Source organism: Xenopus laevis, chromosome 3S (genome assembly GCF_017654675.1).
Source record: "Xenopus laevis strain J_2021 chromosome 3S, Xenopus_laevis_v10.1, whole genome shotgun sequence".
NCBI classification, from domain to species: Eukaryota; Metazoa; Chordata; class Amphibia; order Anura; family Pipidae; genus Xenopus; species Xenopus laevis.
Window position 1 is genome coordinate 5,884,641 of NC_054376.1, and position 26,405 is coordinate 5,911,045.

General features: G+C 45.0%; 1 protein-coding gene across 12 annotated transcripts in view; it reads right to left on the reverse strand.

The window, feature by feature from the left end:
* erc1.S (ELKS/RAB6-interacting/CAST family member 1 S homeolog) overlaps positions 1 to 26,405 on the reverse strand; it is a 120,412-nt gene that overhangs the window by 72,977 nt on the left and 21,030 nt on the right. For 7 of the 12 annotated variants that reach the window (XM_018254836.2, XM_018254831.2, XM_018254834.2 and 4 more), the window contains exons 3-8: positions 9,272 to 9,688; positions 5,930 to 6,004; positions 4,559 to 4,714; positions 3,784 to 3,876; positions 3,073 to 3,240; positions 1,835 to 2,002 (exon numbers count right to left, since the gene is read on the reverse strand). In XM_018254836.2, the coding sequence (XP_018110325.1) occupies positions 1,835 to 2,002; positions 3,073 to 3,240; positions 3,784 to 3,876; positions 4,559 to 4,714; positions 5,930 to 6,004; positions 9,272 to 9,688 (1,077 nt within the window). The remainder of the gene's footprint in view (positions 1 to 1,834; positions 2,003 to 3,072; positions 3,241 to 3,783; positions 3,877 to 4,558; positions 4,715 to 5,929; positions 6,005 to 9,271; positions 9,689 to 26,405) is intronic. The other 5 variants (XM_018254835.2, XM_018254837.2, XM_018254842.2 and 2 more) reach the window with 1 other exon arrangement.

Sequence of the window (26,405 nt, forward strand, 5' to 3'; positions counted from 1 at the left end):
ACCCTGCTATAGTTCCAGGGGTACCCAGGGTACAAATAAACACTCAACCCAAATCTCCCCCTAACTGGCCTTCAGACTCTGCCCCCTTAACTCATAACAAGGTTACAGATATATAGAAACATTGGGGTGTCACCCTGCTATAGTTCCAGGGGTACCCAGGGCACAAATAAACACTCACCCCAAATCTCCCCCTAACTGACCTTCAGGCTGGGCCCCCTTAGCTCATAACAAGGTTACAGATATATAGAAACATTGGGGTAACAGTCACCCTGCTATAGTTCCAGGGGTACCCAGGGCACAAAAAAGCACTCACCCCAAATCTCCCCCTAACTGGCCTTCAGGCTGGGCCCCCTTAGCTCATAATAAGGTTACAGATATATAGAAATATTAGGGTGTCACCCTGCTATAGTTCCAGGGGTACCCAGGGTACAAATAAACACTCACCCCAAATCTCGCCCTAACTGGCCTTCAGACTGGGCCCCCTTAGCTCATAACAAGGTTACAGATATATAGAAATATTGGGGTGTCACCCTGCTATAGTTCCAGGGGTACCCAGGGTACAAATAAGCACTCACCCCAATTCTCCCCCTAACTGACCTTCAGACTGGGCCCCTTAGCTCATAACAAGGTTACAGATATATAGAAACATTGGGGTGTCACCCTGCTATAGTTCCAGGGGTACCCAGGGCACAAATAAGCACTCACCCCAAATCTCCCCCTAACTGGCCTTCAGACTGGGCCCCCTTAGCTCATAACAAGGTTACAGATATACATAAGACCCATTTAAGGTCTATTTTACTGTAAAAACTGATGACATAAATTAACTTAGAATATTAATGTGCACATCATATTTTTTTCTGGCTATATAAGGGGGATGTTCACCTTCAACTTAACTTTTAATATGACGTAGAGAAGGATATTCTGAGATAATTTGCAATTGTTTTTAACTTTTTATTATTTATTTTATTAATTTGTTTTTGCGTTATGTAGCTTTTTATTCACCAGCTCTCCAGTCTGTAATTTCAGCAATCTGGTTGCTATGGTCCAACTTACCCTAGCAACCATGCACTGATTTGAATAAGAGACTGGAATATGAATAGGAGAGACCTGAATAGAAAGTTGAGTAAGAAAAAGGAGCAATAACAATAAATGTGTAGCCTTACAGAGCATTTGTTTTTAGACAGTAGAAGAAGGCGGCAAGTAATTCTACAACTATAAAGAGAAAAAATGGAGACCGATTGAAAAAGTAGCCATTCTATAACCTAGTAAAACTAATAAAGTTGAACCACCCCTTCAAGGACGTGATCAAATGATGCCACCTAGTGGTCAAGAGTAAAGTAGTAACTGGGGCTCCTGCTCTGCTTTAATTTTTTTTATCTGCCGCCTGTTTAAAGCTGATTAATGATTGGTTGCAACAGGGATCAGCACTTCTACATCAGTTTTCATGAACCATATCAAGGCATGTAGAAACCAATGAATTGTGCTCAGAGGGTGGGGTTCAGTTCAGAAGATCTTGAGCTTATGATTAAGTGTTGTGAGAACATGAAATGTGTAAAGCCTTTATCCTTATATGTACGTTAATAAAGACCTTTTTATTACAACTGGCTGGAGGATCGCTCTTTGAGAGCCTACCCTAAATACAATATGGTGATTTCCGCTCCCTTTTGCTGAAAGCTCAGGGCCTCCTCATACACGTGGTGAGACTCTTGATAATGTTTTAAAGATATAAGATCTCGCAAGGCCAGCTGAGATTTTCTTATCAGATCTGTGTAAAATATCTCCAAAATGGGGTTCTCTGTTCTAGTTTTGCTGCTGGGGATACCCCCGGACTTACCTTTTTCTGCAGCACATTGACTTTGCGCTCTTTCACATCCAGCATGTCCTTGAGGTCATGAATCTCCCCAGAAAGGGTTCCCTTCTCTTCTGACATTTCCTGAATCTGCTTTGTCTTCTTGTTCAGCATCGTCTCTTTCTCCTCAAGACGCAGGCGCAAGGCATCCACCTGCACAGCACAGAAAAGAACATGATGAGAATCCCATATGTGATATTGTTGTACTATTCACTCTTTGTACTTACATCCAGTTAGCTTCACTGCTCCATGTTATCCTCCCTGTATGTCTCCCATAACTCATATATATATATATATATATATATATATATATATATATATATATATATATATATATATATATATATATATATATATTCCTACTGTTTCACATAACCCTCCCTATAACTTCTCCTACTGCTCCATATACCCCTTCCCATAACTCCTTCTACTGCTCCATATACCCCTTCCCATAACTCCTCCTACTGCTCCATATACCCCTTCCCATAACTCCTCCTATTGCTCCCTATACCCCTCCCTATAACTCCTCCTATTGCTCCCTATACCCCTCCCTATAACTCCTTCTATTGCTCCCTATACCCCTCCCTATAACTCCTCCTTTGTCTTCCTATACCCCTCCCTATAACTCCTCCTATTGCTCCCTATACACCTCCCTATATCTCCTCCTATGTCTTCCTATACCCCTCCCTATAACTTCTCCTATTGCTCCCTATACCCGTCCCTATAACTCCTCCTATTGCTCCCTATACCCCTCCCTATAACTCCTCCTATTGCTCCCTATACACCTCCCTATAACTCCTATGTCTCACTATACCCCTCCCTATAACTCCTCCTATTGCTCCCTATAACTGCTCCTATTGCTCCCTATACCCCTCCCTATAACTCCTCGTATTGCTCCCTATACCCCTCCCTGTAACTCCTCCCACTGATCCATATGCCCCTCCCTATAACTCCTCCTATTGCTCCCTATACCCCCCCTGTAACTCCTCCCACTGATCCATATGCCCCTCCCTATAACTCCTCCTATTGCTCCCTATACCCCTACCTATAACTCCTCCTATTTTTCCCTATAACCCTCCCTATAACTCCTATTTCTCCCTAACTCCTCCTATTGCTCACTATACCCCTCCCTGTAACTCCTCCCACTGATCCATATGCCACTCCCTATAACTCCTCCTATTGTGCCATATAACCCTCCTTATAACTCCACCCCTAACCCAAACCTCAGTTTGCAGTATGGCCGCTCGCTGCTCCTTGGCGGTGAGGGATTCCTTTAGGACCTCCACGTGCTGCTTGCTGTCAGAGAACTGGTTGGTGAGGGTCTCCAGCTTAGTCTGCAGGGCCAGGAGTTCCGTGTCCTTACGGGAGAGTTCCTGCTTCACCTGCCCAATCTGTGTGAGGGAGAAATGACAGTCAGAGGTCGGTATAAATGTGTTTAGGGCACACAGCAGGAGTGTAAGAGAGAACGAGACTAAATAAACCACATGCAAAATTAGGCTATTTTGGGGGACCAATGTATTTTAATCTGATACAATAAATGTGATTTTTACTCTTTAACATTTGATTGATAATGAAAGCAGAAACCTAATTGGTTGCATGAATTGTCAGACAAACCTGCTGAGCAGATAACTTAAAGGCAAAGTACCTCTATAATCAGCCAACTGCATGGACAGCGCTGGTGCATGCCTAATAACACAAAGACAAAGAACCTACTCCTAAAATCTGAGGCTTGTTAGTCGGGTCTCTGCATCAGACAAGGGTAAGTGACAGCGTAGAAGACAAGCCAGGCACTGAAGAGGTTAAACAACAATATTTAGAAAGTCGTGAGTGAAATCGCATGGTCAGGCAGAGCAGAGAATGAGTTTCAGTGCCGAGCCACAAGGAAGAGCAAGAGAGAGAGATGCCAGAGTACAGGCAATAACAGCAAGCCTTACGCTTGACAGCTCGGTCTGCAGAGCTGACGTTCTCTTCCTCAGATCCTCCGCCTGAATCTCCTTAGCGCTCAGCTCCTCTTTCAGTTGCTCTACCTGTCAGGACATCAGGTCTGTTATATACAGACTGCACATGTGGGGTACGTAAAACTTTGAGGGGGGGGCACGGGTGGAGGGTGGTTGGAGTCCCACATTGGGGAGGGGGGTTGGTGCCCCACATTGGGGACAGGTGGAGGGGGGTTGGTGCCCCGCATTGGGCACAGGAGGAGGGGGGTTGGAGCCCAACAATGGGCACGGGTGGAGGGGGGTTGGATTCCCACATTGGGTACGGGTGGAGGGGGGTTGGAGCCCCAAATTGGGCACGGGTGGAGGGGGGCAGCCCTGCAATGGGTTGTTAAGAAGTAGTTCAACAATACGTGGGAGCCCCAAGACTGGATTTTACACAGCTGAGATTTGTGATGCTTGAATACGTTCCTGAGACAAGGCAAGCAATATGGCAGATCCTGTCATAGAAACAGTCCAAAAAAATACAAAAAAAACCTAACCATATTAGCAGGAATCCCTCATCTTTTACTTATATTTTATTCTGCATGACATGTGCAATAAAACGCTGGATTAATATGCATGGAAGCCGCCACATATTCCCCACACACAGCGTCGGAGTAGAGAGAACTGGCTGCGTATCAGTGACAGACACAGGATTATTATTATTATTATTCAGGGTTGGTTGTGGTCTCTACCACACACTGCTGTGCCTTCTGGCAACACTGGGAATCACCTTGTTCTTCATAAACTTGGAGTGGCTGCGATAAACCTCCATCTGCTTCATTTCTTCCTCCCGCTCCTCCGTGCTCAGGGCCCCGTTGGATTTCAGCATGTGAATCTCTTCCTCCATGTCCCGGAGCCCTCTCTCCATGGAGGTGATCTTAGAGTCCTGCAAGGGACGGGGGGGGCAAAAACAACACTGAGCAGGTTAAAGGAGAACTAAAGCCTTATAAAATGAATATAACTAGAAATGCTGTATTTTATATACTGTACCAGCCCAAAGGGGTTAAAGGAACAGTAACATTAAAAAATTAAAGCATCTTAAAGTAATGAAAATATAATGTTGTGTTGCCCTGTGCTGGTAAAACCGGTGTGTTTGCTTCAGAAACTCTACTATAGTTTATATAAACAAGCTGCTGTGTAGCCATGGGGGCAGCCATTGAAGCACAGGATACACAGTAGATAACAGATAAGTACTACTATAGTTTATATAAACAAGCTGCTGTGTAGCCATGGGGGCAGCCATTGAAGCACAGGATACACAGTAGATAACAGATAAGTACTACTATAGTTTGTATAAACAAGCTGCTGTGTAGCCATGGGGGCAGCCATTCAAGCACAGCAGCAGCTTGTTTATTTAAACTATAGTAGTACTGATCTACTGTGTATCCTGTGCTTGACTGGCTGTCCCCATGGCTACACAGCAGCTTGTTTATACAAACTATAGTAGTACTTATCTGTTATCTACTGTGTATCCTGTGCTTGACTGGCTGCCCCCATGGCTACACAGCAGCTTGTTTATACAAACTATAGTAGTACTTATCTGTTATCTACTGTGTATCCTGTGCTTCAATGGCTGCCCCCATGGCTACACAGCAACTTTTTTATATAAACTATAGTAGTACTTATCTGTTATCTACTGTGTATCCTGTGCTTCAATGGCTGCCCCCATGGCTACACAGCAGCTTGTTTATATAAACTATAGTAGTTTATATAAACTAGTTCCAGTTCCATTATATTGCCATTCCTTTGAACCACTTTCACTTTTTGGTGTTGCTGTTCCATTAAGAAGACCTACAACAGGCTTTCAACATTGCCCCCAGCAGCTCCCCATCTTGGATATCGTTAGGGATCTTTTATGTGTCAGTGGCACTGCACATGCCCAGTGAGCTCTGAGCTGCTGCAGAGAAGCTAAGGAGATAATCAAGCAGGCAGTGATGGCACTTGGTGGTACCGAGTTCCTCTGCCAGCCCAAGTGTGTATTGTGCATTGACGGGAATTAAATGTACCTGCCATGCACACATGGTGCAGTAGGGGGCTGGAAATAGTAATGATTTTGGCCTAAACTCCCATGCCCAGAATGAACCCAACAGAGATCTCCTACCTTCATTTCGATCACCGTCTGAAGTGCCTTGGTCTTAGCCGAATCTGGGGCATTCTCAAAGCGCCGGTGCAATTCCTGCATTGAGAGAGAGAGAGTGAGAGAAACAGGACTGGCTACAGATTTATATGAGGCTCACATGAGCTGTAAATCCCAACCAGGGATGGAGAAAGGGACACAGAACGGAGGGAGTCTCATATGTGGAGGCACCTTGCCTGTGAGACAGAGAGAGGTAAATCAAGGTGAATATCCGTCTCACACACAAGGTGACTGCACTGCCCTCCAGAGAAGCATCTGCTAGAAATCAGGAGTAAATAACCCCCTCCCTCTCACCTCAGGCAGGAGATGGCTCAGGGCTCCCTTGGGTGCTCATACTTACTAAAACAAAGGTAGCAGGGGAGCCAAGTTGCTATGGGATCTAAACATGACATGGGATTTGGGTGTGTGTTCCGAGGTCTGAGCTGGTTTATACATCCGGTAGCACAGCAGCACTAGGTAATGGTTTTGTAAGGAAACAAAACTGGCTATTAGTCACTTCTCTGTAGCGGCCTGAGGAAGAGCCAAAGCTGGACTTTACTGTGTGTTAATAGAGCCAAATGGAAGAATGTATAATGTTGACTAAGTCCTCTTTGTTTGCAGAAATGTGTACATAGCTAATTTGTATAAGGGGTGTTGTGTGTGCACATAGCTTAAGTTGTATGTGCACATAGCTAATATGTATACTCAGCATTAAGGGGCCCATGTGTGTGTAACTAGCTAGTAGATGAATGAATGGCCACCAGCAGTTCCCACACTAATAAATAAATGCCTACACCACTAGATGGCAGCCTCACCCGCTTACACTGCCTCATGGCCCAGGTCAGACACATCAGTTCAAATTTCCAAAATAATGTGCATTATCAAAGGGGTTTTCTACTTTCTATACTGGGAAACAATTCCCTCCTAACTTTCCCATTGTGTTTCATAACAGCACTGCCCCACTTTGTAGATGTTGACCATAGAAAACCAGTGCAACGATGAGCATAGGGGTAAAACTTTATGTACATGATACTCGCCCTGCAGGTCGTTTGTTTAATTATGCGAAAGTAATTTCCTGTATATGGATTTGCACTGCACCTGCTCCATAGTCTACTGTTCAGTTGGCCTACCAATATTTATACAAATATAGTAGACGCAAGGGCCAACAAAGATACCCAAATTGCAAAGTTCTAGAAAAAGTGCTTTGTAAATAACCTACCCTAACATTGTCTGCTCTGCTTAGTAAGGAACCAACCAAATACTACATGCTCTGTTGGAAACCTATCCAACCCCCACCTGCTCTAATAGGAACCTATCCAAATGCAGAGTCGGACTGGAGGGGTCCTGGTCCACAAGGGCTGCCACATCAGGGGCCTGCACGCACCAACCCCAGGCCCCCGACCTCCCCCTCCACAAAGTTCCAGGGCCCCCTGTGCCAGCTGAAATCCTGCTCCAAGGCCTCACCCAACCAGTGTGTACCTGCAATCCTTATATCAGTCAGGGAGAGGTGGGGACGCAGAATGTCAGGTAGGGGGAAGCAGGCCTGAGTTGGCTGGGCCCACCAGGTTTTTTTCCTGGTGTCCCATTTGCCCAGCCTAATGCAATTTGGCTTGAAAGGAACCCATCAAAACAACAGCCCCTTTGTGAAGACACTACCCAAATGTTGCCTGTGCTTCAAGGAACCTAACCAAATGCTACCTGGTCTACAGGGAAACTACCCAAAACTCCAATTGCCTTGTGAAGTTGACTACCAAAATATTGCATGCACTGAAAGAAACTTAACCAAACTGCTCCTATCAGCAGAAAACCGCACCGGCCCGGGGTTATTCCAGCCGGAGGAGGAGCACTCCATGGCGCTCGCTGGAATAACCCCAGGCTGGTGCAGTTTTCTGCCGATAGGAGCACCTGCCCGGAGTTTCAGTAAATACATTCACTTGGGGGTACCTAACATTTGGCACTGCCAAGTGGTAAACGACTTTCCTTCTCCTTTAACAGGAGAGACATTGTGGGTCTATACTCAATTAAAGACTGAAAAGCCCATCGGAATGATTTGACACGTTGGCTAATGTAGGACTTTGGCCTATGGTACATTTCTCAACTGAGACATGGCTGATGGCTCTTCATGTTGCCTTTTCTTCATTTCATTGACTCTGACAGTTTTTCATTCATCCGAATTGACAGGTGGCATGGAGAGGTATTGGGTGTTTCTCTGCCAGCTAAAATAAACCTGCAGAGAAACATTACCCATGCCATAAGCCTTCCACTGTCTGAGAGTCTGAATACCAATCCTCCCTTTAGCAGTACTAGAGTTTGCTCCGCCACAGACAGACCTGTATAACAAGAATTCCTAGCATTTCTTAACAGCCAAGGGCCACAGGTCAGACATCCCTGGTGGGCCCTTTAAACATGACCCAAGAAGCTCAATGGCAGCCCTGTAACTCTCCTGCTGACGGGGAACCACTAAGAAAAGCTATTTCCAACCCATGCTCTGTTTAAGAAGTTAAATACTATTTCCCTAGGCGTCAGTGCATTGCTCAGGTCTGACCCTATAGCTGGGCACCTCGCTGTGATGATGTTAAATAAATCTACGGGCTGCTGATGTTAAGAGCTGCGGAGGAGGAGGAGGAGGTGGACAGCTGAGGGAGAAAACCCCAGAGCCAGGTCTATCCTCTCCCAGGCTTTGCTGTTTGCCCTACAAATGCCATTTACTGCAGCAGCAGGGAGAGACTTTATCTGACACTGGCAGATGCTATGGCAACCGTCTCTATGGAAACAAGGCAGCAGCCTGTTCTATACATCCTATACACGTGCAGCAATGGGGAGCAGAGTACGGTAAACCCCTGCTTTGATGAGACATGGAGCAAACCGTGCCCTTTGTATATTATAGAGAAGATATATTCCACCCAAGTAACCTGGTCTGGTGTAGCGCCGAGGTGTTTGTCTTGTATATATAGAGCTGCCATGCTGCTTTGCACAACGGAGGTATTGGCTAAAGTCACAACAGCACCCCTAGTGGTTATAATGGGGTTTATTATCGATCTTTATAGTAACTGCCTCAATGGGAGAAAGTCTTACGGACTTTGTGCTTGCAACCATCAGAAGTCATGGAGCTGCATACAGTATAACTAAATGGTGCTTCAAAAAGCAACACTAACAGTCTAGTTATGTATACAATAAAAAAGTAAACCTTGCTGTCGAGACCTAAAATACCTAAAGCAGCTGCCACCCTACATTGCGGATATATGTGTCCACAGCAAAAATGAGGTCTCCATTAGCTGCCATTGATTGAACTAAAAGATAACCGTCTGGCAGTATGGCAGCACTTACCTCTCTAAGGATGTTGTTCTCCTTCTCTTTTTGCTCCAGCAGGCTGTCGAGGTGGTGCACGTGCATCTCGGCTTCGGCCAGCCTTCGCGTCCGCTCATGGTCTTCCTCCATGACTTTATTGGGGATGCCTTTGCTCTGCAGCATCTCCAGCAGCTTTTTGATGGACTCGTCCCTGGCGTTGAGCGTCTGTTTTTGCGTGTCGATGCGCAGCTCCATCTCTTCGAGTGTTTTGTGCAGCAGGAAAAGTTCCTTGGCTTGGCGGTCATGCTCCACGTGCAGAAGTCGGAAGTTGTCCTCCGTCAGCTCACCGGTAAAGGGTTCCTTGAGGCGGCCAAGGTTGTCCTGCTGGAACAGCTGATTCAGGTCCCTCTGGATCCTCAGCTCGTCCTGCATTGCCTGAATGCTCATGTGTAGGTGCTGGAAGCATAAGCACAGAGTCAGTCTTTAAATTTGAATTTACACACCAATATTCATACACAATATTTCAGCATTCAGTCTACATTATTGGCTGTGATCTCTGAAAGCCAAACGGTGAGCCTAAAACCACCTTGAGATGGGCCTTGCAGGCAGCCAATCACAATTCCAGCCATATGCCATTGTCTGCATATTGGCATTCGGGGGTTCAGGGGAGTCATCTTGCTGGCCTCTGAGGAGACACTCTCTTTAGACCATGTGCGTGGATTTCTACTGACAATAGGGCTGATAGAGTTCATAAAATCACATTTATTTAATAAGTAACAGTTACAGGGTGCAATCTGTGATGGATGCATTTGCTTTAGCCCAACTGGGCGCTGTAGTTTAGCAACATCTGGAGCTGTAACCTGCAAACCTTTAATACCATTAGCTTGCACATGGGAACGGTGCACAGACCTACAGCACACAGCATCTGAAAGCTCTCGTCTTACCAGTTGGTCCTGTGAGGACAATAAATCTCATGGATATCTAGGGCCTCTCGGGAAAATGACTTCATATCCCTGCAGGCAACTCGGGCAAGAGAGAGAGGACGTGGGGAGACACTGGGACTGGCGCTGACATTTATCCGGGCTCGGGAAAGAGATACAGATAGAATACATCATTTCAGAGGCAGCTAGCTGTAACACAGGTTCATTTGGGGTGAATAAGGCCCACATTATAGCCAGTAATCAGCACCCGCTGCAGCACAGAAATGTCAAATAATCTAATAGTCGGGGTGTATCTAATCTGCCCATACACAGCGGCCACACAAACGGAAGAACAAATTGCACAGAAACATACAATCGTTAGGCAAACTAAATGAGTGGATCATGGGGGAGATGGCTACACAGCAGTATGTTTAAATAAACTATAGTACAGTTTCTGAAGCAAACACACCAGCTGTACCAGGGCAGTGCAACAGTCTATTATATTTTCATTACTATTCACTTTCATTTTTTTGGTGTTACTGTTCCTTTAAGTAGTTAACTTTTATTATGTTATGGGAAGGTTAATGCTAGGCAACTTTCCACTTGACATTCAATTTTTTTTATAGTTTGGAATTATTTGCCTTCTTCTTCTGACGCTTTCCAGCTTTCAAATAGGGGTCACTGACTCCATCTAAAAAAACCAAATGCTCTGTAAGGCTACAAATGTTTTGTTATTGCTACTTTTTATTACTCTTTTCTATTCAGGTCTCTCCTATTCATATTCCAGTCTCTTGGTTACACTGGCGTCAGTGGAGTACCAAGCTTCAGAGGGGCCTGGTGCGGACGCACATCTATCTGCTGCTGGGGCTATACGTTTCCAGGCAAGAGACTGCTATAGAGAAAGCAAACCCTGGGGTCCAGGTCCCCTTTTTCCCAGGGCCTGCGCAGGGTCGACCTCCTCTATAGTTACGCCACTGACTGGCATGTTTAACAGCGCAATTTGGAGTGGATGAAAAGCTAAATAACTGGAAAAAAAACCAAAAAACCTAAGAGCAAATAGTTTCCAATGACAATCCTAAAGCTAGTGGTACACGTTAAGATTCGGGGGAGATTAGTCACACAGCGACAAATCTCCTCATCTTCGTGCTGCTAATCTCCCTGCAATGCCTTCCCGCCGGTAAGAATGTGAATCGCCGGCGGGATGGCATACGCATCGCTTCGTTTTCCTAAGTCGTCCAAAGTTTCCTCGTGAGGCAATTTCAGGTAACTTCGCTGGACAACTAATCTCCCCCAAATGTTACAGTGTGCCATCAGCCTAAAAGTTAATTCAAGGGTCAAGGCACACGCTCAGATTCGAGGAGATTAGTCGCCCGACAACAAATCTCCTCTTCTTCGGGGCGACTATTCTCCTTGTGAGGCAACTTCGGAAAACGAAACGCTCAGAGTGCTGTTCCGACGGCGATTTACATTCTAGCCGGCGGAATGGCACTCGGAGCGTTTCGTTTTCCGAAGTCGCCTCACAAGGAAAACATAGCGCTCTGAGTGACATCCCGTCGGCGATTTACATTCTAGCCAATGGAAGACAGTTCGGGGAGATTAGTCGCCGCGAAGAAGAGGAGATTTGTCGCCGGGCGACTAATCTCCCCGAATCTGAGCGTGTGCCCTGACCCTAAAGGTGAAGAACCCATTTAAGGGTTGCCTGAAGGGAAACCACCCATTTTCTTTATGTGGGCTAGTCACATGAAAAGCCCCATGATATCATGGCTGTTTCCTCTAAATAAGATTCTGGGACATGTTTGGGGTTGTCCGAGCCTGCGTGTCCTTGAAAACGTTTGAATATCAGTCCAGACATGTTTACTTTCACCTACTTGCTGCAGCCGCCGAAGCCTAAAAACCTTGAAACAAATTACCACAGAAAAACAAAAATGGCTGCTGCCATTCTAGTGATGTCACAGATTGTGTAGAGCAAGGGATTGTGGGATGTCAAAGGTCTTCATAAACAGGCTGTATATAAGAAATATCTTATTTAATCATCGGAGACATTTCGAAGGCCATTTCCAGGCATCGTGTGACATTAGGCAGCACAGCCTTCCCTCGTCTATAAAAAGCAATATCGCACAGCGGAATGTTAAGAACATATGACTGTTCCCCTGGCGACCGCCTCGGATAATGTGATCCTTTCTGAGGGCAATTTCCTGCCATTCCTAAAACCTGATACGTGGGATTTAAATGGGAGCCAAGGAACGCTCGCAGACAGCAAACATCATGACTTTGCTTAACAACCCCAACAGCACCGAAACAGCGAGCGCCAAACCCTGGAACAGGAGAGGGAAGTGCGGACACGTTTGGGAGGGAACGGTGGGGTTGTTACCGACACATACACTTTGCAAATAAACATGAATAGAAAGAGCCGGGGAAAGGCCAAATGCTAGGGGGAATGGGGGTGGAAGAACTCGTGCTTTCTCTGTGAGGAAAAAGTCAGACACAGCATCATGAGGAAATGGAGGCTCCTGACTCTCAAGAGCTGTCAATCACAATTGCGCCTCCCAAAGGAGCGGGACAGGAGAAAAGTGACGATTGACAGCTCAACAGAGGCCCAGAGGAATCCCTTATCAGTAAGGATATGTGAAACATCTCTCATTTATGCCCAGGGAAGGCTCATCTGGATAAGGAGGATGGGTAGGTTACACCTCCCTCTCATAACAAGTGTCTGGGAGTTCACAGCTGGGTTGCTTTGTGTGTCTGTGTAAAGGCCTCATCAGTACAATTAGCAGGTCTTCAGAACACTCAGGGAGAGGCAGCCGGCAAACTCGACCCCCCTTCACAGCTGGAGGAATGCAGGAATGGCAGGAATGCGCACAGTAACCGCCAGCAAGAAACTGAGCGCCATAAGCTCCTCAGCACCACAGCCTTGCAGTTCCTTCCAGCAGAGACTGGGTTAAGGCTATTGGTGATTATGATGGAGATTAACCCTTGCCTGCTCGTCTCACGGCCTAGAGGTGACCGACGACACCGCTCCTACTCACTGCCACATAAGCAAGCGCTGGAGCCTGGAGCTCCTTCCCTGTAACAGGAGCCTGAGCTTCTTTGGACGTGAAAAATAAAAATAACCCTCTTCCCCTCACGCGAACAAAGACTGAGCAATATAAACCATTAATCCCTGTCGTACGGGGGCCACGAAGAACAAATATGAAACCGTATCCTCAACACAGAAGCCTTTAATGAGCAATATGAAACATAACCCTGCCTGCCTCTGCGTATAACTGAGTAATATGGAGAAATTAACCCTGCCTCTGCCACGCAGGCGCTTACTGACCATTAACCCAATAATGAACACTCCGTGCCACATGAGACCATATTTAACCTTCTCCTTGCAAGAAAGGTATCGCAGAGCAGACTAAAAAGCTAACTCTCTCTCTGCCGTATAGGAAATAATGTGTACGTATGGGATCAGTTATCCAGAAAGCTCAGGATTACAGACAAAAACATCTCCATATAATTCACATTTTTAAGAATGATTTCCTTTCCTAATAAAACAGAACCTTGTACAGGTATGGGATCTGTTCTCTGGAAACCCATTATCCAGAAAGCTCCAAACTCCGAAAAAAGCCACCTCCCATAGACTCAAATAATCAAAATTTTTAAAACTGATTTCCTTCTCTCTGTAATAATAAAACAGTAGCTTGTACTTAATCCAGACTAAGATATAATGAATCCTTATTGGAAGCAAAACCAGCCTATTGGGTTAATTTAATGTTTATATGTTTTTTAGGAGACTTAAAAGGTATGAAGATCCAAATTACAGAAATATCTGTTATCTGGAAAACCTCAGGATCCGAGCATTCTGGATAACAGGTCCCATACCTGTACTTGATCTAAACTAAGATACAATTAATCCTTATTGGAGGCAAAAAAAAAATCCTATTAGGTTTTATAATTATTTAAATAATTTTTAGTATGGAGACCCAGATTACAGAAGACTTTCTATCGGGTAAACCCCAGATGCCGAGTGTTCTGGATAACAGGTCCCACACACCCTAGGGTAACATATGGTATTTTATACAGGTCATGGAACTACAAGGAGAGATTATATATTATTCACCTCAGGCCCTGCCCCAGGGGACCTCAGTTAAACACGATCACCACTTTAATCAGGAGACAATTTTCCCTGCTATATGTTTTTGCAGTATACCCCCTACTGTAAAACATAAGGATTTTGCATCACAGATCTGGGTCACACTGCAATAGAAAGAAATATACGACCCCGAGCCGGGTGCTTTTATACAGGTCATTGGACTCTGGGGTCCCAGTTCTGTGGGTTATGATCCCCTTTCTAATGTGAAAACCATTAGTGTTTCTAGTAACTGGTTCTAAAATAAATTTTTGGGTCGCAGTTCAGATTCTGCTATTTATATTTTGGTCCCCAGAGACCAAGTTCAATACAGGTCATTGAACTATCCGGGTGCATTATATCAAATTTCAACTAGTCACAGTGACATCACTAAGCACCAATTACAGGTATGGGATCCATTATCCAGAAAGCTCCAAATTACGGAAAGACCGTCTCCCACAGACTATTTTACCCAAATTTTTTTAAATGATTTCCCTTTTCTATGTAATAATATAACAGTAGCTTTTACTTGATCCCAACTAAGATATAATTAATCCTTATTGGAAGCAGAACCAGCCTATTGGGTTTATTATTTATTATTACATGATAAGATCTTATCCGGAAATCCCAGGTCCAGAGCATTCTGAATAACAGGTCCTATACCTGTATATCTGAGGAACAAAAGTGAAAACGACTTTTCCAATGTAAAGACGAAATCTGTCTGGTCACATGTTAATATGATTATGCCCCGCCGTTTCCATGCATAACTGGGAAGTTAGCTATTAAACATCAAGAAAGGACCCCTAGGGGCTCTTTACAGTCCTGAGACCCCCATAAGCAGCAGCAGGGTCTGTTATGCCCCTGGTATAAGGCCTTAGGCAATTGGCTTTTCCAGCGGATTCACATGCAAGTCAATGGGAGAGGTTCTGGGAGCTCTGGGATTGGCATTGGGATGGTGTAGTGATGTATCTATGACCTCATAAGATTCTATGGCCAAAGGCCAACTAGTACAACCAAATAGGCGCACAGTGTACAGGTATGGGATCTGTTATCCAGAATGCTCGGGACCCGTTATGAAGAATGTTCAGGACCTGTTATCCAGAATGCTCGGGACCTGGGGTTTCCCGGATAACGGATCTTTCTGTAATATGGATCCTCATACCTTAAATCATGTACATATTAAATAATAGGTTGGTTCTGCTTGCAATAAGGATTAATTATATCTTAGTTCAAGTACAAGCTACGGTTTTATTATTACAGAGAAAAAGGAAATCATTTTTAAATATTTGCATTATTTGCCTAAAATGGAGTCTTTAGGAGACAGCCTTTCCGTAATTCGGAGCATTCTGGATAATGGGTTTAAGGATACCTGTATCTAGTATTTTAGATCTTAAGAGAGTGAATGAAAGGAATGGAACTCATGTAGACTCCCTTCCATCACGTTCAAAAGGCACAGATTGAAAATCTGTCTGCGACGAGAAAATGAGAGCGGCGTTCAAGATCTACCCCTCCCGCCCCAAAGCTTCCAATCTGCAACATGAAGCAGCTTGTGCGATAAGCCTGGGTGATAAAGCCAAATTTGTGGGTTAATGGCACTCCCTTTTAACCCCTTTCTTTCTGCGGCAGGGTTTCAGTAGGAAAAGCAGGGAATGAATTTCACCGCCTCCAGGAACCCTGCAGGATCCCTTTAAGCGGAGGCCATTTGAAAAGCAGTTAAGTCAGTCCTTATGTTGCACCAGCGCAGCGCAGCTGAGATTAGAGATGCACCGTGTCAGCCAGAAGCCATGAACTTCAGTAGAGAGGCCCCAGGCGCTGTGTGTTGCAAATCACGCCAAGTGTCAAAGCCGTTAGGATGTGGTGGAACCATGTAAGTGTCAGTGACAGCCCAGCGGAGCTTATGGAAGCATTAATGGGGAAGGAATGCTGCTGGCTGCCTACTGCTACAGGACTGATATTATGAACAAACGCCCCTAGCAGACAAAGCTAGTTCACTGGAGGGCTCCTTCAGGTTAAATGTTCTAAATCAGGGGTCTCCAACCACTGGGCCATGGCCCAAAAGTGGGCCGCTGACACTCCTGCACTGGGTCGCTGAGCCCATTGTGCAAAAACGAGTCGAATTGGAAGCGCCAGCGTCCAAATTTGCTGCCGACCCCGCCACAGACCCCTCCCACGACCCTGCCGGTCCTCGCAAAAAAAAAAAAGGTTGGGGACCCCTGTTCTAAATGTCCAACCTGCATCTTTTTGGAATCAGTCTGTGGCCCTGACAATTCCATTAACATCCATCATGGACTGTTCTGTTTGTAGGGTTGCCAGCTTTTCTGGAAAAAAATACCGGCCCACCTATATATTTATCTTTATTCCCTATCAATAACATTGGGATCACTGACCTTCCTATATATTTATCTTTATTCCCTATTAATTACATTGGGATCACTGACCTTCCTATATATTTATCTTTATTCCCTATTAATAACATTGGGATCACTGACCTTCCTATATATTTATCTTTATTCCCTATTAATAACATTGGGACCACTGACCTTCCTATATATTTATCTTTATTCCCTATTAATAACATTGGGATCACTGACCTTCCTATATATTTATCTTTATTCCCTATTAATAACATTGGGATCACTGACCTTCCTATATATTTATCTTTATTCCCTATTAATAACATTGGGATCACTGACCTTCCTATATATTTATCTTTATTCCCTATTAATAACATTGGGATCACTGGCCTTCAAAGATATTTATCTTTATTCCCTATTAATAACATTGGGATCAACCATAAATTTTTACCGGCCAGGCCAGTAAAATACCGACCAGGTGGCAACCCTATTTGTATGTAATGCCATGTAACAGACAATGAAAGCAATCCCTCCGCGGTGTCGGACTGGCCCACCGGGATGCTGGGAAAACTCCCGGTGGGCCCAGTTGTCAGTGGGCCTCATGCTTCTAATCATTTGGCCTATTTCATGGCCATTCCCTCTTTAAGGGGAAAATGCTTGATAATGGAAGAATATAATATGTAGATATAAAAGACTAGACTTAGAGAATAAAGAGGTTGAGTTAGGAGAGGAGGAATATTTGTTTGGAACGTGGGCCCATGGTCTAAGGTTTTCTGGTGGGCACCTGGCATCCTAGTCCCTGACTGCCCCTCCCCCCTAACCTTTATGCCCCTCCTCCCTTGCTTTCTGTGACATGAAGTAAAAATATTGCCGCACACGGTTCCAGAAAAGTAGAAAAATAAAGTCCAAAAGTACTGGACCTGTGCCAACCACTGACAAATAATAGCGGTGGTTTTCTTTCAACAGGGTGAGGAGGGAGGCTCCCCCCGCTATACTTGGATGGAGTTTAAAAAGAATGTTTTAGACAAATGGCAGCTCATTTGAATAAATGGAGATTTGTAATTGTGCAGCATTCTATTGGAACTTACAAGCGTTGATTTTGGGATTGGCAGCAGATTGCGTTCCCCCTCCGCCTCCCATCTGATGTCATTGTGCATAGGGACAGCCAAGAGGGAGGGGCCCCCATTATCTCTAATGCATTTCTGATGAGGATGAGGTGATCTCCATTTGATACAAAACCACCCGAGAGGAAAAAAGGCAAAATAAGGATGAAGAAAAGAAATCAGGGCCAGGGATGGTTTTAGTATGGGGTGTAATGCTGAAGAAGGAATATTCAACCTCAAGCTCTACGCGCTTTCTAAACTACATTCCCCAATGTCCTCCTTTGTCTCCCATCCCTTAGGGTAGGACTCCACAAACGATTTTGTCGCGATTCGACGCTGCACACCACGTCTGCATCCGATAGTCGTGTCGGATCAACGATGCGACACCGTGCGACAATTCTATCTCTAACCTTATTTTTGTCGCATGCGTTGGTTTGACGCAGCGTGTCGGATCACGACAAAATCGTTCGCGGAGTCCTACCCTATGTCATAGAAGACCCATGTCAAGGGTTGATACTGGGAGGAAATGAGTATCTCCTCCAATTGTCCTAATTAAGGAAGGGCAGTCCCAAATCACCAACCCCCAAAATGGAAATGGCTTCCTGGGGAGTAAGGAAGGACACGAGACAAATCCCCCCAGTTGTCCCAAGCCAACACAATCAATGGACACACTCTATGGGGCAAATCTACTAAAGGGCAAAGTGACTAACGCTGGCGAAAATTCGCCAGTGTGATGTCATTTCTGAACTTCGCTGATTTAACGGTTGCTGGCGTAACTTCGCTAGCGAAGAAGATAGACTCTAGCGGTACTTCGCTCCCTAACACCAGGCGAATTTGCGCTCTGGTGAATGGACGTAACTAGCCAAATTCACTAAGATGCGGATTTTACCGTTACCTCTTGCGCCAGACTTGCCTTCGCCACCTCAGACCAGGCGAAGTGCAATAGAGTAGATAGGAGTTCCTAAAAAAATTGTTGAAAGTCCCAAAAAATGCTAGCGTCATTCCTCGTCAGGGTGATAGGCTGCAAAAGAGCATAATTTTTTTTTGGGGTAAACGGCATCCCCCTACATTTCCTAACATATAGCACATAAACTATACTCTGGGCTCATGTGTAGGGCAAAATAACAACTTTATTTTATTTATTAAGGTTTCCCGGGCTTGTGTAATGTATTTGCTGCAACATATACGTCCATTCATCTTTAACTTCCCGCCGTATGCAAATTAGCCAACGCTAGTGCAACTTCGCCAGCGTTCGGCGACCTGGATACAACTTCGGATTTTAGTGAATTAGCCTGGCAAATCTACGCCTGGCGAAATGTTGCGTTGTGAGCGAATTTTCGGAGGTTAGTGAATTTGTCCCTATGAGTGTCCCCAATGCCCAACCTTCTATGGAGAATTCTAAAATTGCCCTCTTTCATTGGCCATACCCCTGATGTTGTCAGACCACACCTCCTGGCTGCACCCTTTTAAAATTCTCATTAGGGGCCAAAAACATAAAGGCTACTGAGGCTGGCCTAAGAGATAATGGTCGTTTAGGCAAGACTGACACTGATGGTTAAGCAGAAATTGCCTTCATAAAAGGGGAAAGAATGCAAAAGAAGAACAAAAACATTTTTTGATAGGGATGCACCGAATCCACTTTTTTGGATTCGGCCGAACTTCCGAATCCTTTGCAAAGTTTCGGCCGAATACCAAACCCTAATTTGCATATGCAAATTAGAGGTGGGAAGGGGAAAACACTTTTTCTTCCTTGTTTTGTGACAAAAAGTCACGTGATTTTCCTCCCTGCCCCTAATTTACATATGCAAATTAGGATTCGGATTCAGTTCGACTGGGCAGAAGGATTCAGCCAAATCCGAATCCTGCTGAAAAAGGCCGAATCCTGGCTGAATCCCGAACCGAATCCTGGATTCGGTGCATCCCTATTTTTTGGCCTTGCCAGTGGATCAGTGGAACAATGTTGCCTTTAAATTACATTTTTGATCTTTTTTCCTCTCTATGCAGAAAGTCTTCACTTGCAGAAAGCAGAATCCTGACGTCAACAGCAATGCTGACCTGGAACCTTGTGTAGCTCGAGGCCTGAGCCTGCCATGCAAAATCAAGCCAAAAGTCGGTGCCTCCTTAAATTGCCCCTTCCTAGCCAAACGGTGAGCGTCAAGCCCTGCGATGAAATGCGTAAAAGGAAGGATCTGACCTATAAAGGAGGGGAAAGCTGTACGGGCATGGATACAAATGCGGCACAGCAAATATACGCTCAGTGAAGCATTGCCAGCCTGTATAGGATATCCTGCTACAAGGCAAGTCGGTGACATAGCTACTAAATCCTATCCGTTTCATCAGGGCACAACTAAACTCTTTGCTTCCTTCATAAGGAACCTGATTAATCTTCTGAATTATGTTCCTTGAAGTCTTCCCCCCTTCTGCTAAATTTAGGTTTACATTTACTTAAATGCCAAGTCCACCTTCCTCCCCGCCGGGTTACAGATCCAAGAAACTCCACAAACTAAAATAGGACAATGAAGAGACTTTTGATAGCTTGAAGCTATTGTATAAACAGAAATGTGTAACAGCCCTGCGCCCAAAATTAAAGGAGATGTAAACCGAACAATAAAACACTGACTAATAAAAGAAAATATAATTTGAAGCAAGTTTCCAATACACAAGAATTACAATTGTTCAACAGTTTTAAAGTTACAGTACATGCATACATAATTGCTATTGAAAGCAGCATTTCCTTATCCCTTTCTCTACGCTTGATGCTTGACTATTGCAACAATGTAGCAAGTTGGCTCTCCTACGACAACGACACGTTTGTTATTTGGCTGCGTCTGTTACATTGTTTCCAAAGTCAGAGCCACCAGGGCGGAGAAGAGAAATGGCCAGACAGATAAAGCTTCCAATAGCAATTTCATTTACTTATGACTTAAACCTCTGAAAATTTGTAATGAACATATATTTAAACATTTCTTAGAATCACATTTTCTTTAAATTTGGCACCATTTTGTTTCAGATTTCACATCTCCTTTAAGCTCTTAAAAACTCTAGACCGGGGGGTCCCCGATCTTTTATACCTACATCCAAAGATTTGGGGGGCAACACAAGCATGAAACAAGTTCCTGGGTCGCCCGGTGACAAATCGCCTCTTCTTTGGCCGATCTACCCGAAAAGGCTTTCTGCTGGCTATCTAAGTCGCCGGCGGTATGGCACTCTGAACGTTTCGTTTTCCAAAGTCGCCCGAAGTTGCCTCACGAGGAAACTTTGGAAAGCCGAAGCGATCAGAGTGCCATCCCTCACGATTTACATTCTAGTGGGCAGAAAGGCATTTAGTGGAGATTAGTCGCCCGAAGAAGCGTTGATTTGTCGCTGGGCGACTTATTTCGCCCAGTAGTCTGCCACCACCCTAAGGCTAATGACACATTTGGTGCTTCCTTCACTGGTGAAGCAAATACCAACAGAGTTCATATACAGTTTACAGATTTTCGGCCAGAAAATGGACATGCAAATATTTTTCGCACAAAAATCCGCCCAATGTTTATAGCGATGAACACATTCAGGCCAAAATGTGACATTAGCCTATATGCAGCCATACAGAGGCCAACCAAGGCAACTCTACAATAGTCTGAATTAAATACTCTAACCTGCCCAATTCCTCATTAAGCGCCCTATATGGCTCTGTTCAGTTAGCTTTATACAAAATATACACGACTCAGACACAAAACACTTAGATATACATCCCAAGAGCTGCACAGTCTACAGATAAAGACATGTAAATAAATGGAACCATTAGGGGGAAGAAAGAAATGAAAACATAAACTGTTGGCATATGGATCGTTGTTGTGAGACAGAACCCATCAATCATATCTGAAGGCTTATTAACCTGATCTGTTACATTATCCATTGTTGTGAAATATGACACAAGCCTGTGGCTTCGCTTGCCTCCATGGCAGATGTTATATCAGCACAGGAACCCAGTGCTCGGGGCATGAAGTCTACTGCCTGGAATAGAACTCACGGATAATTCTGCTTATCTGATCACTGATACGGCTCCTGTCCTACACACACTATCAAGTAGTGAAAAAGTAATAAAAAAAAATCTGTCTGTATCTGTATACAATAAGAAATTACAAGCTTTAGCCTGTAAAGGAGTAATAAAGCCTAAAACTCAATATGGCCTCCATTATATACTGCCTGTATTTAGACACAGCCATGCCTCCTACAGCTCTCCTGTACTGGAATAATCTCATTACAAGCAGCTATATGGTGAGTGGTGACATAGATGGCAACATACGCAGCCCGATTATTTGGGGCTTGGCCACTAACCACATACCACAAAAATATGTACTTGTAACTGGCCAAATGAACAGATAATAATAGGGGTTTATAAATTACATCAGGAGAGATTAATGCAGTCCTCGCTCCCCAACCTGTCAGACAGAGGCTGTGGGATAGCAGGTATAGTAGGGAGACATGGTGCCTATAGTAACAGTGGATAATAGTCTCTGGGAAGGGAGTGTGACTGTGGGATAGCAGGTATAGTAGGGAGACATGGTGCCTATAGTAACAGTGGATAATAGTCTCTGGGAAGGGAGTGTGACTGTGGGATAGCAGGTATAGTAGGGAGAGATGGTGCCTATAGTAACAGTGGATAATAGTCTCTGGGAAGGGAGTGTGACTGTGGGATAGCAGGTATAGTAGGGAGAGATGGTGTCTATAGTAACAGTGGGATATAGTCTCTGGGAAGGGACTGTGACTGTGGGATAGCAGGTATAGTAGGGAGAGATGGTGCCTGTAGTAACAGTGGATAATAGTCTCTGGGAAGGGAGTGTGACTGTGGGATAGCAGGTATAGTAGGAAGAGATGGTGTCTATAGTAACAGTGGATAATAGTCTCTGGGAAGGGAGTGTGACTGTGGGATAGCAGGTATAGTAGGGAGAGATGGGGTCTATAGTAACAGTGGATAATAGTCTCTGGGAAGGGAGTGTGACTGTGGGATAGCAGGTATAGTAGGGAGAGATGGTGTCTATAGTAACAGTGGATAATAGTCTCTGGGAAGGGAGTGTGAACTGTGGGATAGCAGGTATAGTAGGGAGAGATGGTGCTATAGTAACAGTGGGATAATAGTCTCTGGGAAGGGAGTGTGACTGTGGGATAGCAGGTATAGTAGGGAGAGATGGGTCTATAGTAACAGTGGATTAATAGTCTCTGGAAGGAGTGTGACTGTGGGATAGCATATAGTTAGGGAGAGATGGTGCTATTAACAGTGGATAATAGTCTCTGGAAGGGAGTGTGACTGTGGGATAGCAGGTATAGTAGGGAGAGATGTGTCTATAGTAACAGTGGATAATAGTCTCTGAAGAGTGTGACTGTGGGATAGCAGTATAGTAGGGAGAGATGTGTCTATAGTAACAGTGGATAATAGTCTCTGGGAAGGGAGTGTGACTGTGGATAGCAGGTATAGTAGGAGAGATGGTGCCTATAGTAACAGTGGATAATAGTCTCTGGGAAGGGAGTGTGACTGTGGGATAGCAGGTATAGTAGGAGAGATGGTGCCTATAGTAACAGTGGATAATAGTCTCTGGAAGGGAGTGTGACTGTGGATAGCAGGTATAGTAGGAGAGATGGTGCCTATAGTAACAGTGATAATAGTCTCTGGGAAGGGAGTGTGACTGTGGGATAGCAGGTTATAGTAGGGAGAGATGGTGCCTATAGTAACAGTGGATAATAGTCTCTGGAAGGGAGTGTGACTGTGGGATAGCAGGTATAGTAGGGAGAGATGGTGCCTATAGTAACATAGTGGGATATAGGTGGAGTCTCTGGAAGGAGTACTGTGGGATAGCAGGTATAGTAGGGAGAGATGAGTAACAGTGGATAATAGTCTCTGGAAGAGTGTGACTTGGATAGCAGGTATAGTAGGGAGAGATGGTGTCTATAGTAACAGTGGATAATAGTCTCTGGGAAGGGAGTGTGACTGTGGGATAGCAGGTATAGTAGGGAGAGATGGTGCCTATAGTAACAGTGGATAATAGTCTCTGGGAAGGGAGTGTGACTGTGGGATAGCAGGTATAGTAGGGAGAGATGGTGCTATAGTAACAGTGGATAATAGTCTCTGGAAGGGAGTGTGACTGTGGGATAGCAGGTATAGTAGGGAGAGATGGTGCCTATAGTAACAGTGGATAATAGTCTCTGGGAAGGGAGTGTGACTGTGGGATAGCAGGTATAGTAGGGAGAGATGGTGTCTATAGTAACAGTGGATAATAGTCTCTGGGAAGGGAGTGTGACTGTGGGATAGCAGGTATAGTAGGGAGAGATGGTGCCTATAGTAACAGTGGGATAATAGTGAAACTTTATATTTGTGGCACTTTGAATTAATTTGTCTTAGGCTCTTGCATTACTGCTGGGCCCTGGTTTTACATCGCCTGTAAATATTTCCCTAGTGGGGCAGAAGCAGAGTCAGCAGAAGGAAAGAACATGTTTGATATTAATGGGATATGAGATTTGTTTAGCTGGAAATGTTGTGCCTGTGTATCTGAACACTCAGCCCGGGGGATATTCAACTGATAGAAGTGATTATGTGAATGGACATTTTCTACCTGACCCAAGAGGCAAACAATAACAAAGCAATTGGATTAACTCAGAGATAACCAGAAAAGCACAGCGGCTTAAGGTGGCCATACACGGATAGATCCGCTCGTTTGGCGATGTCGCCAAACGAGTGGATCTCCCTCCGATATGCCCACCTTGAGGTGGGCAATATCGGGCAGATCCGATCGTGGGCCCTAGGGCCCAACGATCGGATCCTAGCATTCGGTAAACGGGCGGTCGGATCGCGGGACCGCATCAACGAACAGATGCGGCCGCGATCCGACGGGATTTTCTGTCCCATCCGATCGAGATCTGGCCGACTTTCGGCCAGATCTCGATCGGGGAAGCCCGTCGGGGGCCCCCATACACGGGCCAATAAGCTGCCGACACAGTCTGTCGGCAGCTTTTATCGGCCCGTGTATGGCCACCTTTAGAGTTTAGGTTGAATTGCTCCATGAAACAATCTGGGATGGGGCCAGAAAACCCCACATGGGGCTGAATCACTTCTCACGTATTCCTTAACGGCAGAGACACGCGGTCTGATTCGGGGAGATTAGTCACCCCGCGACAAATCGTCTCTTCTTCATGGCAATTAATCTCCCTGAACTCCTCTGGATGGCACTTTGTTTTCTTGAAGTTGCCTTTACAAGGAAACATCGGGCGACTTGGGAAAAAGAAGTGCTCCGAGTGCCATCCCGCCGGAGATTTACAGAAATTATACCTGAATATATATCTGTATAACTGAGCATTCTCATTCATTTGTTCTTCTTGGTTCTCCTTGTGGTCTGTTAAGCAGCTGGCTTCTGCTCCTTTGTTTCAGGAGTCAGAACCGGTACTGCAGAGAATATAAACAGGCAACAAACCTGGCCAGAACAGCTGGATACATATGGAGGAACTTCAAGAGGCTGGGAAATGATGCAGCCTACCAGCAGGAGTCAATGGACAATAGATATGGGCAGCAGTGAGGGAAAAGGAGGAGGCCAGTCGCTAGTAAGGACTACTGGAGATGTAACTGTGTGGGAGCAGGAACATATAGAATGATCCAATCGTAGGTCATTGAATTGGAAGAGACAACGGAAAGAGGACTGCATCAAAATGTTGATATGCCCTTTGTCCAATGGGATTTGCAAATCCGTTTGTTTTTTAAGAAGATATCAGTCTTGGTGGGCCCCATACCCGGGGCAGATAAGCTGCCGACTTGGTCATAAGGGGCCTAAATTAGCTGCTTGGGCATAGCCATACGTTAGCTGAGGTTCTTTCCTTGAAGGTTCATTAGGCTAGGGCCAGACAACTGCGAATTTTAGCCTGTGGACAAACATGCCCAGAATCCACTCCCCCTGCTCTGTCTCCGCTCGGGCGCAGGCAGATGCGGCAGATTTCGGTGCCGAAACGAGACATTTTGCTTTTCTTGCCAAATCTGCCCTCTCTGAGGCAAAGGAGGAGAGTAGTGGATTCTCTGCCTGAGAAGAGTCCACAATCGTTTGGCCCTAGCCTTAAGGTGTATAACAGGCAGTTTATAAAGGAAGGAGCAAACCCTATGGGAACTCAGCTCATTACCAGAAATGATATCTCAGGAGGCTTCATGACTAATTGATATTATAACTCCTCTCTCTGCTTCCCTACAATCAGTCACACAGAGAAGCACCGACTCATTGTGCTTAATCACCGAGGCAGAGACATGTAAGGGCCATGGCACAACATTCAAATTTCAGTGTTTTGCCAACAACATGACTTTTAGCTCTACTGTCAGGGGGCTAAAAGCTTCCCTCAATGGAGGAACCATTCTGACCAGGCCAAGCCTGGGTCAGCCGATCACCACATGGAAGCAGGTAAAGCTAGACATGCAGGTGTCATGAACGGAGAACTCAGCCGGGAGTTGGAATCTTATTAGATAAGAGTAAGGGTTCTATCTAATGGACATCTTGCCAAAACTCCTCCCCTGATTGGTTTGTCCCAGCCCCCAATATGAACCTGAGGTCAAACTATCGGATCAGCTTGATTTGACCCTCCACAAAGGATGGGACCCCCTTTTCTAAGGCAATGTGGCTAAACTAGAGGCTCAAAAAATAATTATCCAAAATAATTATCCAAAACCGGCTTTAG